Source organism: Pseudoliparis swirei, chromosome 7 (assembly GCF_029220125.1).
Source record: "Pseudoliparis swirei isolate HS2019 ecotype Mariana Trench chromosome 7, NWPU_hadal_v1, whole genome shotgun sequence".
NCBI lineage: Eukaryota > Metazoa > Chordata > Actinopteri > Perciformes > Liparidae > Pseudoliparis > Pseudoliparis swirei.
This window is the reverse complement of record NC_079394.1, coordinates 31,029,936-31,045,552: the sequence shown is the minus strand read 5'-3', so window position 1 is coordinate 31,045,552 and position 15,617 is coordinate 31,029,936. Positions and strand designations below refer to the sequence as shown.

General features: G+C 49.8%; 1 protein-coding gene across 1 annotated transcript; it reads right to left on the bottom strand.

The window, feature by feature from the left end:
• Nucleotides 1-10: 10 nt before the first annotated feature.
• LOC130196341 (ectonucleoside triphosphate diphosphohydrolase 2-like) lies at nt 11-9,864 on the bottom strand. Its single transcript, XM_056418365.1, has 10 exons — nt 9,829-9,864; nt 8,610-9,155; nt 7,644-7,761; nt 5,452-5,602; nt 5,187-5,346; nt 4,265-4,486; nt 1,221-1,490; nt 715-834; nt 467-601; nt 11-377 (listed from the first exon to the last, which is right to left on the bottom strand). The coding sequence occupies exons 1-10, from the start codon at nt 9,862-9,864 to the stop codon at nt 171-173; spliced, it is 1,965 nt and encodes a 654-aa protein (XP_056274340.1). The 3' UTR covers nt 11-170.
• Between the last annotated feature and the right edge of the window lie 5,753 nt (nt 9,865-15,617).

Genomic DNA, 15,617 nt, shown 5'->3' with positions numbered 1-15,617 from the left:
GAGTATTTGTGTTTATTATTTTTATTAACATGATAAGAAACAATAATGTTCACAGCAATGTTAATGAACTGTTGTTTGGGGGACATTGTCTTACTTCACTGCTTTTCTGATCTCACTTCATGCACACACACATGTTTATATGCCTTCTCCAAGAGCGACACGAAGGTGTGTTACACCACGTCCTCTTTACATCTCGTGTTCCTGTAGATCATCACCAGGTATCCCAGAGCACCGAGGAGGAGGGTGACGAAGAGGAAGAGGATGCCGGCCCAGGGCCCTGGCGGCAGAGCCTTCATCACCCCGAGTCTCTCTGCTGGAACCAGACTGCTCAGAGTCAGCATGCAGCCCAGGGCCCAGCCCACAGAAGCTCCTCCGGCCTGCAGAGACACAAGGGGGACCGCTGGGACCGCAACACACCACGTACACGCCTCTGGAAGCTGGATGTGGACAGTTTGAAGTGAAGTACCTTTTTCTGGAACGAGATGTCGGGGAGGGAGCGCTCATCGAACCCGTAGCCCTGCAGCAGGAGGACCTGCACGAAATTGGAGACGGCGCAGATATTCTTCATGTATTTCTCTTTCTGCTTCGTCTTCTGAGTCATCTGTGAGCAGAAACACACGGGTCAGAACCGGCTGGGTCTGGTCTCCCGTCACGCTGTGTTTGCTTCTGGTGGTTGTTTGAAACATGAATCCTCCTCCACTCGGGGCTCGGTACCTCAGCCACGCTCATGTTGCAGATGAGTCGCACGGCCTCCTGCAGGCGGCCGGGGGACGAGGTGGGGATGTTGGTGAGGAGCTTGATGTAGTTACTGGTGTAAAAGAAGGCCGAGAAGGCCTGTGGGGACGACAGAGGAGGACACGGACAACTTCCTGTTTGGATTTACACTCATTTAAATCATGAATATTTTAGGTGGGATACAAAATACTGCCATCTATAAAGTGAACATTTATAAGATTAACTAAAATGCTAAAATCCTCATCAGCTTTGCACGTTTCATCATGAACCAATGAGCTGGAGAAAAAGATTGTGACCTGATAACTGGGCTGAGTTTGGACAACAATATGAGGACTCAGATGGACACACTAGAGACACTAGAGACACACTAGAGACACACTAGAGACACTAGAAACACACTAGAGACACACTAGAGACACTAGAAACACACTAGAGACACTAGAGACACACTAGAGACACCCCGTGTCTCCGGCCGTGGCCCTCACCATGAAGCCTCCTCTCACGTGGGGCCGGGCGACGCCGTTGAAGGAGCACTGTGAGGAGGAGCAGTTGAAGGAGAACAGCGTGCGGACGCTGGCCAGGCAGCCGCCGTGGTCTCCTGCGCCCACGACGGAGACCTCCGTCTGGGGGTCGAACCGGGCGGGCCTGAGGCTCCTGGTGCACGGAGAATCAAAGACATCCCTCCCCAGCCTGATGGACACGTTGACCCCTCGAGGGTAGCAGGGGTGAACCACCTGGGGCGGCACACCTGCAGCCTGAAGGAGGCAGGGAGGCATGGGCCAAACGTGTTGTCGGCATGGCAACGGCAGCCAGACGGCGAGTTCGCCTCCTGGGACTGAACTCCTGCCTCTATTGTTCACCTGGTCACATCTATTGTTCATCTGGTCACATGACATCTATTGTTCACCTGGTCACATGACATCTATTGTTCATCTAGTCACATGACATCTATTGTTCATCTGGTCACATGACATCTAGTGTTCATCTGGTCACATGACATCTATTGTTCACCTGGTCACATGACGTCTATTGTTCATCTGGTCACATGACATCTATTGTTCACCTGGTCACATGACATCTATTGTTCATCTGGTCACATGACATCTATTGTTCACCTGGTCACATGACACCTATTGTTCATCTGGTCACATGACATCTATTGTTCACCTGGTCACATCTATTGTTCATCTGGTCACATGACATCTATTGTTCACCTGGTCACATTACATCTATTGTTTATCTGGTCACATGACATCTATTGTTCATCTAGTCACATGACATCTATTGTTCATCTGGTCACATGACATCTATTGTTCATCTGGTCACATGACACCTATTGTTCATCTGGTCACATGACATCTATTGTTCACCTGGTCACATCTATTGTTCATCTGGTCACATGACATCTATTGTTCACCTGGTCACATGACATCTATTGTTCATCTGGTCACATGACATCTATTGTTCACCTGGTCACATCTATTGTTCATCTGGTCACATGACATCTATTGTTCATCTGGTCACATGATATCTATTGATCATCTGGTCACATGACATCTATTGTTCATCTGGTCACATGACACCTATTGTTCATCTGGTCACATGACATCTAGTGTTCATCTGGTCACATGACATCTATTGTTCATCTGGTCACATGACACCTATTGTTCATCTGGTCACATGACATCTATTGTTCATCTAGTCACATGACATCTATTGTTCATCTGGTCACATGACATCTATTGTTCACCTGGTCACATGACATCTAGTGTTCATCTGGTCACATGACATCTATTGTTCATCTGGTCACATGACATCTATTGTTCATCTGGTCACATGACATCTATTGTTCATCTAGTCACATGACATCTATTGTTCATCTGGTCACATGACATCTATTGTTCATCTAGTCACATGACATCTATTGTTCACCTGGTCACATGACATCTATTGTTCATCTAGTCACATGACATCTATTGTTCATCTGGTCACATGACATCTATTGTTCATCTGGTCACATGACATCTATTGTTCATCTGGTCACATGACATCTATTGTTCATCTGGTCACATGACATCTATTGTTCATCTAGTCACATGACATCTATTGTTCATCTGGTCACATGACATCTATTGTTCATCTAGTCACATGACATCTATTGTTCACCTGGTCACATGACATCTATTGTTCATCTGGTCACATGACATCTATTGTTCATCTGGTCACATGACATCTATTGTTCATCTGGTCACATGACATCTATTGTTCACCTGGTCACATGACATCTATTGTTCATCTAGTCACATTACATCTATTGTTCACCTGGTCACATGACATCTATTGTTCATCTAGTCACATGACATCTATTGTTCATCTGGTCACATGACATCTATTGTTCATCTGGTCACATGACATCTATTGTTCATCTGGTCACATGACATCTATTGTTCATCTGGTCACATGACATCTATTGTTCACCTGGTCACATGACATCTATTGTTCATCTGGTCACATGACATCTATTGTTCATCTAGTCACATGACATCTATTGTTCATCTAGTCACATGACATCTATTGTTCATCTAGTCACGTGACATCTATTGTTCACCTGGTCACGTGACATCTATTGTTCATCTGGTCACATGACATCTATTGTTCATCTAGTCACATGACATCTATTGTTCACCTGGTCACATGACATCTATTGTTCATCTGGTCACATGACATCTATTGTTCATCAGGTCACATGACATCTATTGTTCATCTGGTCACATGACATCTATTGTTCACCTGGTCACATGACATCTATTGTTCATCTAGTCACATGACATCTATTGTTCACCTGGTCACATGACATCTATTGTTCATCAGGTCACATGGCATCTATTGTTCATCTAGTCACATGACATCTATTGTTCATCTGGTCACATGACATCTATTGTTCATCTGGTCACATGACATCTATTGTTCATCTGGTCACATGACATCTATTGTTCATCTGGTCACATGACATCTATTGTTCATCTGGTCACATGACATCTATTGTTCATCTGGTCACATGACATCTATTGTTCACCTGGTCACATGACATCTATTGTTCATCTGGTCACATGACATCTATTGTTCATCTGGTCACATGACATATATTGTTCATCTGGTCACATGACATCTATTGTTCATCTGGTCACATGACATATATTGTTCATCTGGTCACATGACATCTATTGATCATCTGGTCACATGACATCTATTGTTTATCCTCTGTTTTTCTTTTTAACCTTTTTTTTACTCTGAAAGTGTTTTTTCTGTTTCTTGTGAGTTGTTCCTGATCTGATGTGAGGTCAAAGGTCAAAGGTCAGGGATGTCTATGTGTACAGATTGTAAAGCCCTCTGAGGAGAGTTTGTGATTTGTGATTCTGGGCTATACAAAATGAAGTGAATTTCATTTCTATGAGGTCCATGTATGATCCTCACAGTTGAGGAACCAGAATAGTAAGACATGTCGCTGTTTCCAGGTGTCTAACCGTACCGTGATGAGCTGAGCCAGCAGCCTCTTCAGGAACTGGTCCTGTCCGTAGCACAGGAAGCTCTGGGAGTACAGGCGGTAGGTCTGTCCGTAGAGCTTCAGCTCCATCACGTTGTCCTCCACCTCCTCCGAGGTCTCAAAGGCAATCTGTGTGGAGGCTCCCCCTAAATCCAGAGCGCCCACCGTCTCTCTGCCTGGGTTCAGCCACCGCCCCACGAAGCCGTACTGGAGGGCATGAAAGACGAGTCAGGCACATCAACGAGGATCCATGGAGGACATGAGGAGTTTAATGTGAGGAGAACATACAGCAACAACTTCCAAAGGCCCTGAGTGTGGGACGGATACATGCAACCGACTTCAGTGCATGGCGATGAGACTGGTTCCCAGCTGTGTGGATCTATTGCCTCCAACGGCCAATAGAAACAGGCCTAGACACGTCCAGGGACCTGTGCACGCTCACATGGTAGCTCCTCCCACCAGGTGGTACCCTACATGGTAGCTCCTCCCACCAGGTGGTACTCTACATGGTAGCTCCTCCCACCCGGTGGTACCCTACATGGTAGCTCCTCCCACCAGGTGGTACCCTACATGGTAGCTCCTCTCATCAGGTGGTACCCTACATGGTAGCTCCTCCCACCAGGTGGTACTCTACATGGTAGCTCCTCCCATCAGGCGGTACTCTACATAGTAGCGCCTCCCACCAGGTGGTACCCTACATGGTAGCTCCTCTCATCAGGTAGCTCCTCCCATCAGGTAGCTCCTCCCTCGTGTGAAGCTTCTGGAGGTCACCACTCAGACGTCCTCCTCATCGCTCCTCGTGGGCTCTGGGCTCGGCCCGAGGCCTCGTGCCGCTCTGGCTGCTCGTCGCTGCGTGGCAACGCCTCTGTTGTCACAACACGGTCCGAACAGAAGAGTCGCCGCTCACCTTCACAAAGTTCTCCAGCAGGTAGTTGACGGTCACCCAGCCGTAGGCGCCCTCCTCCCGCCCCCCCAGGATGGTGGCGTTGGTGAACTTGAAAGGGTACGACCGCAGCTTGCTCTCCACTTCGTCCAGAACCCGCCGGCACTCAGAGGCATCCTCGGCGCTGCAGAGAGCACGCTCAGCCTCTCCATGTGCTCGTGCATCATGGATGAGGGCTGTGGTATTACATATTAGTGACTATCCCGTCCTCACAGGGCGCTCTACTTACTTCAGGAGCCTCATGCCGGCAGTCGCTCCCAGATAGAGGGACGTTTGGTGGTGCCTGTGTTTGGGGATGTCCTTCACAGCTGCGTCCAGACAGACCTCCAGACTTCTGGCGGCACCACCAGGAGAACCTGCGTAGCTGGATATGCCTCCACCTGGACGGAGAGGGAGAACTCAGCCTGACCTTCTCTAAAGGGAAGACCTTCCAGACGGAGCTCTGTGGTGTTTCTAAGGAAGCTCTGGAAACAAACAGCAACCGCTGAGGAACGAAAGAAGCCCAAAGGTTACGGAGAGGAAGTGAAGCGGGGACACGCTAGTGGGCGGGTTCATGTGGAAGGATGAGGAGGCCTGGGCTGAAAGGGTGTGTTCAGGGACCCCGCTGACCTCTGGGGTACCCAGAAGAGAGGTCTTGATTTGGATTGGACATGAATGGAGTTTATGGTGGACGCTGCACGCTGCCTGCATGGCGGCAGACTTTCTGTTTCCCTTGACCAAGACGAGCAAATAACAACTAAATGCTGACTTGACTTCCAGCAGCTGGTGGTCAGCGTCCCTTTGAAGCCTTCAGCAGGCGCTTGATTTAACCTCCATCACGCCCCCCGGGCGGGGCTCAGGGCTCAGGGCTCGGGGCTCTGGGCTCGGGGCTCAGGGCTCTGGGTTCTGGGCTAGGGGTTCTGGGCTCTGGGCTCTGGGCTCTGGGCTCTGGGCTCGGGGCTCGGGGCTCGGGGTTCTGGGCTCAGGGCTCTGGGCTCAGGGCTCTGGGTTCTGGGCTTGGGGTTCTGGGCTCTGGGCTCTGGGCTCTGGGCTCGGGGCTCTGGGCTCGGGGCTCTGGGCTCAGGGCTCTGGGCTCTGGGCTCGGGGCTCTGGGCTCGGGGCTCTGGGCTCGGGGCTCGGGGCTCTGGGCTCTGGGCTCGGGGCTCAGGGCTCTGGGCTCTGAGCTCTGGGCTCTGGGCTCTGGGCTCTGGGTTCTGGGCTCTGGGCTCTGGGCTCGGGGCTCTGGGCTCGGGGCTCTGGGTTCTGGGCTCGGGGCTCGGGGCTCTGGGTTCTGGGCTCTGAGCTCTGGGTTCTGAGCTCTGGGTTCTGGGCTCTGGGCTCGGGGCTCTGGGCTCGGGGTTCTGGGCTCTGGGCTCAGGGCTCTGGGCTCGGGGTTCTGGGCTCTGGGTTCTGGGTTCTGGGCTCTGGGTTCTGGGCTCTGGGCTCTGGGTTCTGGGCTCTGGGTTCTGGGCTCTGGGCTCGGGGTTCTGAGCTCTGGGTTCTGGGCTCTGGGCTCTAGGCTTGGGGTTCTGAGCTCTGGGTTCTGGGCTCTGGGTTCTGGGCTCTGGGCTCTGAGCTCTGGGTTCTGGGCTCTGGGCTCTGGGTTCTGGGCTCTGGGTTCTGAGCTCTGGGTTCTGGGCTCTGGGTTCTGGGCTCTGGGCTCTGGGTTCTGGGCTCTGGGTTCTGGGCTCTGGGCTCTGGGTTCTGGGCTCTGGGTTCTGGGCTCTGGGCTCTGGGTTCTGGGCTCTGCGTTCTGGGTTCTGGGCTCTGGGCTCTGGGCTCTGGGTTCTGGGCTCTGCGTTCTGGGTTCTGGGCTCTGGGCTCTGGGCTCTGGGTTCTGAGCTCTGGGTTCTGGGCTCTGGGCTCTGGGCTCTGGGTTCTGGGCTCTGGGCTCTGGGTTCTGGGCTCTGGGTTCTGGGCTCTGGGCTCTGGGTTCTGGGCTCTGGGTTCTGGGCTCTGGGCTCTGGGCTCTGGGTTCTGGGTTCTGGGCTCTGGGTTCTGGGCTCTGGGTTCTGGGCTCTGGGCTCTGGGTTCTGGGCTCTGGGCTCTGGGTTCTGGGCTCTGGGTTCTGGGCTCTGGGCTCTGAGCTCTGGGCTCTGAGCTCTGGGCTCTGGGTTCTGGGCTCTGGGCTCTGGGTTCTGGGCTCTGGGCTCTGGGTTCTGGGTTCTGGGCTCTGGGCTCTGGGTTCTGGGCTCTGGGTTCTGGGTTCTGGGCTCTGGGCTCTGGGCTCTGGGTTCTGGGTTCTGGGCTCTGGGCTCTGGGCTCTGGGTTCTGGGCTCTGGGTTCTGGGTTCTGGGCTCTGGGCTCTGGGTTCTGGGTTCTGGGCTCTGGGTTCTGGGCTCTGGGCTCTGGGCTCTGGGTTCTGGGTTCTGGGCTCTGGGCTCTGGGCTCTGGGTTCTGGGCTCTGGGTTCTGGGTTCTGGGCTCTGGGCTCGGGGCTCACCTTCTGCGTGACAGTCGCTGTGCTGGGTAACGATGCCGGTGCCGTTCTGCTTGTCCGCCGGCCACCTGTAGGTGTACACGGAGGTGTGGGAGGAGCCTGCGTCCAGAACGATGCCATACTGGAACAGACAGAGCGTCACATGTCAGGAACACGTCGGCTGTATTTATGTATATACAGCCGACAAGGTACATACAAATACATATAGCGCAAGGTACCGGGTTCGATCCCCGCTCTCCCCAGAGTTCATGTAGAAGTGTCCCTTGAGCAAGGCACTGAGCCCCGGGGCGCCTCACTGCAGCCCGGTGCTCATTAAGAACGAAGCGTGGGTCAATGCAGAGGAGAGTTTACCCCCGGGGACCAATAACCATCATATTCATATCTCATTTGAGTGATTAAAGAAGCTGCTCTGGGGGGGCTGGTGGAGCTCCATGCTCCTGAGAACACGTCTCCTGCGGTGAGGCGACGTGACTAGTGATGTTGACCTGCTGTTGTTGTCAACATCAAAGCTTCAGGTTGTATTCAGGCTCTGTGGCCGCAGGGTGAGGCCGGCCTCGCTCCCTCAAAGGACCTGAACTCTGTGAGGAGAGCAGAAGGCGGATGAGTCATGTCCTCACAGAGAAGACAACCTCTCGCTCTTTGTTTCTCTCTGAATCTTTTTTGTGAGTTGACTTCTCGTCCTGAAGGTTTAAATTCAAATCAGGAGATGGCTGAGTTCATCCTCTGCTGGAGACATTTATTACACTATTATACAGCTTTTTATAGCATGCACCACCATCTAAATGTTCTTATCTTACTCTTATGTATAATTACATGAATACAAAGCCTGATTAGGAGAGGGCATATAAAACACACTTTTACTAAAGCCATGGTGTGTGTCTCCAAAGAAGGAACAATACATACTGGATGAATCCCTCAGAGGGTCCGGTCCACAGGACCCGGTGCACGAGAGGAAGAGTGGCTCATTACCATGTGCTCAGGGGGGGTCTCCCTCTCTCGGGCGGGAAGGACCAGCAGCAGAATCCCGACGACGGCCAGAGACAGCAGCCCGAGCGCGGGCGCGAGGCGGCTGCAGGGAGAGCCATGGGGGCCGGGAGGGGCTCCCGGGGGTCGGTAGGAGCCGGTGAGGTGCTCCCGGGGGTCGGTACGAGCCGGTGAGGGGCTCCCGGGGGTCGTTAGGAGCCGGTGAGGTGCTCCCCGGGGGTCGGTAGGAGCCGGTGAGGGACTCCCGGGGGTCGGTAGGAGCCGGTGAGGTGCTCCCGGGGGTCGGTGTGATGCCGGTGAGGGGCTCCCGGGGGTCGGTAGGAGCCGGTGAGGTGCTCCCGTGGGTCGGTAGGAGCCGGTGAGGTGCTCCCGGGGGTCGGTAGGAGCCGGTGAGGTGCTCCCGTGGGTCGGTGTGATGCCGGTCAGGACGCACGGAGATGAAGGGCACGTGTGGAGGAGCCGCCGACCGGGGAGGAGTGTGGGTCTGCAGGCATGCAGTCCTTTAGTAAGATGCCTCGCTTCCTGTGGTTCCTACCCGCACGCACGCACGCGCCCCGTGCACGCACGAGCCCGGAGCATGTGATCGAGGCTGTTCAGTGTGCAGCCTCATTAAAAACACATGCACGCGCTCTGAACATGAAAAGTGATGTCATCATTTATTCAGAGAGACTTTCGTATTTCAGAAAGTCATCAAGTAAAAGTGTTTGTGTAGTTCATGACGTCATGATGACGCCTCTTCATGGCCACACGGTCAGAAGGATTCAGTGTTTATGTTCTAAAGATGAACGAGAGATCTGACATCAATAATAAAGACATGTCATGATCAACTCTTTGCAGACGTGTTGTTCTACAGTTGGAGTTCACTTCCTCTTCACTTCCTCTTCACTTCCTCTTCATGTGGCGTCTGAAGCAACGACTGGTGTGTCTGCAGAGGAAGAGACATGACAGCACTGTGGTCCCCAGCCCAGTCCTCTCCATGTATGCTGTGTATGCTTATGATTTACATGCCATTTACTATTCTCACACACACACACTCACACACACACACACACACACACACACACACACACACACACACACACCTATACATCATATCTAGGGTGAGGATGCATTGAGGGAAGAACCTGATCAGCTCGTGTTTCTGCATCTCGGTGCAGTTGAACAGGAAGTGGCGGAGTGGGTTTCTTCTTCTCTTCTCTCTCACCTTGTAGTGCAGCTGAAACTTTGTGAAGTAACTCATATGCACATTAATCACAGTCTACATCTTTTATAAAATGAAAACAAGTATGAGTATTGGTGGCGGTTTATCTTTTGATAGGTGGCATCTGCACTGGCTCCTGTGAAATCAAGAATCACATTTAAGAGTCTTCTCCTCACCTACAAAGCCTTGATTGGAGCCTGTAGTACCACATTACTCCACTAGAGTGCTTGTAGTACCATGTTACCCCACTAGAGAGCTTGTAGTACCATGTTACCCCACTAGAGAGCTTGTAGTACCATATTACTCCACTAGAGAGCTTGTAGTACCATATTACCACACTAGAGAGCTTGGTACATTACCCCACTAGAGAGCCTGTACCATATTACCCCACTAGAGAGCTTGTAGTACCATGTTACCCCACTAGAGAGCTTGTAGTACCATGTTACCCCACTAGAGAGCCTGTAGTACCATGTTGCCCCACTAGAGAGCTTGTAGTACCATGTTACCCCACTAGAGAGCTTGTAGTACCATGTTACCCCACTAGAGAGCTTATAGTACCATGTTACACCACTAGAGAGCTTGTAGTACCATGTTACCCCACTAGAGAGCTTGTAGTACCATATTACCCCACTAGAGAGCTTGTAGTACCATGTTACCCCACTAGAGAGCTTGTAGTACCATGTTACCCCACCAGAGAGCTTGTAGTACCATATTACCCCACTAGAGAGCTTGTAGTACCATATTACTCCACTAGAGAGCTTGTAGTACCATGTTACCCCACTAGAGCTTAGAATCATATTACCCCACTAGAGAGCCTGTGCCATATTACCCCACTAGAGAGCTTGTAGTACCATGTTACCCCACTAGAGAGCTTGTAGTACCATGTTACCCCACTAGAGAGCTTGTAGTACCATGTTACCCCACTAGAGAGCTTGTAGTACCACATTACCCCACTAGAGAGCATGTAGTACCACATTACCCCACTAGAGAGCTTGTAGTACCATATTACCCCACTAGAGAGCTTGTAGTACTATATTACCCCACTAGAGGGCTTGTAGTACCATGTTACCCCACTAGAGAGCTTGTAGTACCATGTTACCCCACTAGAGAGCTTGTAGTACCATGTTACCCCACTAGAGAGCTTGTAGTACCATGTTACCCCACTAGAGAGCTTGTAGTACCATATTACCCACTAGAGAGCTTGTAGTACCATATTACTCCACTAGAGAGCTTGTAGTACCATATTACCCCACTAGAGAGCTTGTAGTACTATATTACCCCACTAGAGGGCTTGTAGTACCATGTTACCCCACTAGAGAGCTTGTTACCCCACTAGAGAGCTTGTAGTACCATATTACCCCACTAGAGAGCTTGTAGTATCATATTACTCCACTAGAGGGCTTGTAGTACCATGTTACCCCACTAGAGAGCTTGTAGTACCATGTTACTCCACTAGAGAGCTTATAGTACCATGTTACCCCACTAGAGAGCTTGTAGTACCATGTTACCCCACTAGAGAGCTTGTAGTACCATGTTACCCCACTAGAAAGCTTGTAGTACCATATTACTCCACAAGAGAGCTTATAGTACCATGTTACCCCACTAGAGAGCTTGTAGTACCATGTTACCCCACTAGAGAGCTTGTAGTACCACATTACCCCACTAGAGAGCTTGTAGTACCATGTTAGCCCACTAGAGAGCTTGTAGTACCATATTACTCCACTAGAGAGCTTGTAGTACCATATTACTCCAATAGAGAGCTTGTAGTACCACATTACCCCACTAGAGAGCTTGTAGTACCATATTACCCCACTTAGGTGCTTGTGTACAATGTTACCCACTAGAGAGCTTGTGGTACCATGTTACCCACTAGAGAGCTTGTAGTACCATATTACCCCACTAGAGAGCTTGTAGTACCATGTTACCCCACTAGAGAGCTTGTAGTACCATGTTACTCCACTAGAGAGCTTGTAGTATCATGTTACCCCACTAGAGCTTGTAGTACCATATTGCCCCTAGAGGCTTGTGGTACCATGTTACCCCACTAGAGAGCTTGTAGTACCATGTTACCCCACTAGAGAGCTTAGAAAATTATATTACCCCACTAGAGTGCTTGTAGTACCATGTTACCCCACTAGAGGCTTGTGGTACCATATTACCCCACTAGAGAGCTTGTAGTACCATGTTACCCCACTAGAGAGCTTGTAGTACCATGTTACCCCACTAGAGAGCTTGTAGTACCATATTACCCAACTAGAGTGCTTGTAGTACCATGTTACCCCACTAGAGAGCTTGTAGTACCATGTTACTCCACTAGAGAGCTTGTAGTACCATGTTACCCCACTAGAGAGCTTGTAGTACCATGTTGCCCAACTAGAGGCTTAGTACCATGTTACCCCACTAGAGAGCATGTAGTACCATATTACCCCACTAGAGAGCTTGTAGTACCATGTTACCCCACTAGAGAGCATGTAGTACCATATTCCCACTAGAGAGCTTGTACCATGTTACCCCACTAGAGAGCTTGTAGTACCATGTTACCCCACTAGAGAGCATGTAGTACCATATTACCCCACTAGAGAGCTTGTAGTACCATGTTACCCCACTAGAGAGCTTGTAGTACCATGTTACCCCACTAGAGAGCATGTAGTACCATGTTACTCCACTAGAGAGCTTGTAGTACCATGTTACCCCACTAGTGAGCTTGTAGTACCATGTTACCCCACTAGAGAGCTTGTAGTACCATGTTACCCACTAGAGAGCTTGTAGTACCATGTTACCCCACTAGTGAGCTTGTAGTACCATGTTACCCCACTAGAGGCTTGTAGTACCATGTTACCCACTAGAGAGCTTAGTACCATGTTACCCCACTAGTGAGCTTGTAGTACCATGTTACCCCACTAGAGAGCTTGTAGTACCATGTTAACCCACTAGAGAGCATGTGAAAATTACCCCACTAGAGAGCTTGTAGTACCATGTTACCCACTAGAGAGCTTGTAGTACCATGTTACCCCACTAGTGAGCTTGTAGTACCATGTTACCCCACTAGAGAGCTTGTAGTACCATGTTACCCACTTAGAGAGCTTGGTACCATGTTACCCCACTAGAGAGCATGTAGTACCACACACCCCCACTAGAGCTTGTAGTACCATGTTACCCCACTAGAGAGCTTGTAGTACCATGTTACCCCACTAGTGAGCTTGTAGTACCATATTACCCCACTAGAGAGCTTGTAGTACCATGTTACCCCACTAGAGAGCTTGTAGTACCATGTTAACCCACTAGAGAGCTTGTAGTACCTCTAGTCTATTGTTCATCTAGTCACATGACATCTATTGATCATCTGGTCACATGACATCTATTGTTCATCTGGTCACATGACATCTATTGTTCATCTGGTCACATGACATCTATTGTTCATCTGGTCACATGACATCTATTGTTCATTGGTCACATGACATCTATTGTTCATCCGGTCACATGACATCTGTTGTTCACCTGGTCACATGACATCTATTGTTCATCTGGTCACATGACATCTATTGTTCATCTGGTCACATAACATCTATTGTTCATCTGGTCACATGACATCTATTGTTCATCTGGTCACATGACATCTATTGTTCATCTAGTCACATGACATCTATTGTTCATCTGGTCACATGACATCTATTGTTCATCTGGTCACATGACATCTATTGTTCATCTGGTCACATGACATCTATTGTTCACCTGGTCACATGACATCTATTGATCATCTGGTCACATGACATCTATTGTTCATCTGGTCACATGACATCTATTGTTCATCTGGTCACATGACATCTATTGTTCACCTGGTCACATGACATCTATTGTTCATCTGGTCACATGACATCTATTGTATATCTGGTCACATGACATCTATTGTTCATCTGGTCACATGACATCTATTGTTCATCTGGTCACATAACATCTATTGTTCATCTGGTCACATTACATCTATTGTTCATCTGGTCACATGACATCTATTGTTCACCTGGTCACATGACATCTATTGTTCATCTGGTCACATGACATCTATTGTTCATCTGGTCACATGACATCTATTGTTCACCTGGTCACATGACATCTATTGTTCATATGGTCACATGACATCTATTGTTCATCTGGTCACATGACATCTATTGTTCATCTGGTCACATGACATCTATTGTTCATCCGGTCACATGACATCTATTGATCGTCCTCTGTTCTCTCCTCAAGGTTTCTTCCCTTTTTCCCCCCTGAAAAGTTTTTTCCTATTTCTTGTGAGTTGTTCCTGATCCGATGTGAGGTCAAAGGTCAAAGGTCAGGGATGTCTATGTGTTCAGATTGTAAAGCCCTATGAGGGGAGTTTGTAATTTGTGATTTCGGGCTGTACAAAATAGCTGAATTGAATTGAATCTCCTTTCTGGGAGTTTGTGGTCCTAACCATCTACAGCCACTAGAGGGCGCTGTAGTCTAGTACAATAGGACTTCACAATAGAAACTCCAGAAACTCAATATTACAGTTTTTTTCGTTAGCTAAACGACAGCGGGCACAACTGGAGTCACATGTGCAAAACTCTAACTCCAGTCTGCCCAGCAGCAGTTCATGTGGACCAAACTCTAGTTTGTTTTTCATTGCTTGAACACAGTTTTCAAAACTCTAACACTTATCCCATGACTTTAACCACAACCTGCACAACACTGAGGATCTACAGCACTTTGTTCAAATGCTAACACACTGCTGTCAACACTGTGAACCACACATTCAAAACGGAATACATTTCAACCTTGTGCCTCTCAAACACTGCTGATTGCAATTTCAGCTGAAAGGCTAAGCAGGTGTCTTGTTTTAGACTTGTTAGTGAACACACACACATATATATACAGTATATAGATATATATTACAGTATATATACTGTAAGTAGAGCTCAGAAAGACTCATTTTGGAAATGGAACAAGGAAGACGGGTTCGTGGAGGGAGAAGGGAGGCAGGAAGAGGGGGATGCGTGGAGGAAGACAAAGAGCTGTTATTCCAGATGAAATAAGGGCTACACTTATAGACCATGTCATGTGATGTCGTGAACCAAGTGTTTGGTCACCACCCACATGACCAAAGGTCTCTTTTGGAAGCCATGCGTGCCGGATGTGAGGACACGAGTCCAGAGGCCTGCCAGGTGGATCAGGCCCTCCAGAAGGTGACCTTTGAGTCCCTGTTAGTCCCTGTGAGTCCCTTTGAGTCCCTTTGAGTCCCTGTGAGTCCCTGTGAGTCCCTTTGAGTCCCTGTGAGTCCCTGTGAGTCCCTGTGAGTCCCTGTTAGTCCCTGTGAGTCCCTTTTGAGTCCCTGTGAGTCCCTGTGAGTCCCTGTGAGTCCCTTTGAGTCCCTGTGGTCCTGAGTCCCTGAGTCCCTGTGAGTCCCTGTGAGTCCTTTGAGTCCCTGTGAGTCCCTGTGAGTCCCTTTGAGTCCTTTGAGTCCCTGTGAGTCCCTTTGAGTCCCTGTGGAGTCCCTTGAGTCCCTGTGAGTCCCTGAGTCCTGTGAGTCCCTGAGTCCCTGTGTGTCCCTGTTAGTTCCTGTGAGTCCCTTTGAGTCCCTGTTAGTCTCTGTCAGTCCCTGTGAGTCCCTGTGAGTCCCTGTGGTCCCTGTGAGTCCTGTGGAGTCCTTTGAGTCCCTGTGAGTCCTGTGAGTCCCTGTGAGTCCCTTTGAGTCCCTGTGAGTCCCTTGAGTCCCTGTGAGTCCCTGTGAGTCCCTGTGAGTCCTTTGAGTCCCTGTGAGTCCCTGTGAGTCC

What these genes read in the sequence shown, in the direction of transcription:
- LOC130196341 (XM_056418365.1), bottom strand. Translation starts at nt 9,864, where the DNA reads ATGAGTTACTTCACAAAGTTTCAGCTGCACTACAAG. An exon ending in GCCGGCATGAGGCTCCTGAA is followed by an intron (nt 5,347 to 5,451) that starts GTAAGTAGAGCG and finishes TGCTCTCTGCAG; the next exon opens with CGCCGAGGATGCCTCTGAGT. An exon ending in TGCTGGCTCAGCTCATCACG is followed by an intron (nt 1,491 to 4,264) that starts GTACGGTTAGAC and finishes TGCCTCCTTCAG; the next exon opens with GCTGCAGGTGTGCCGCCCCA.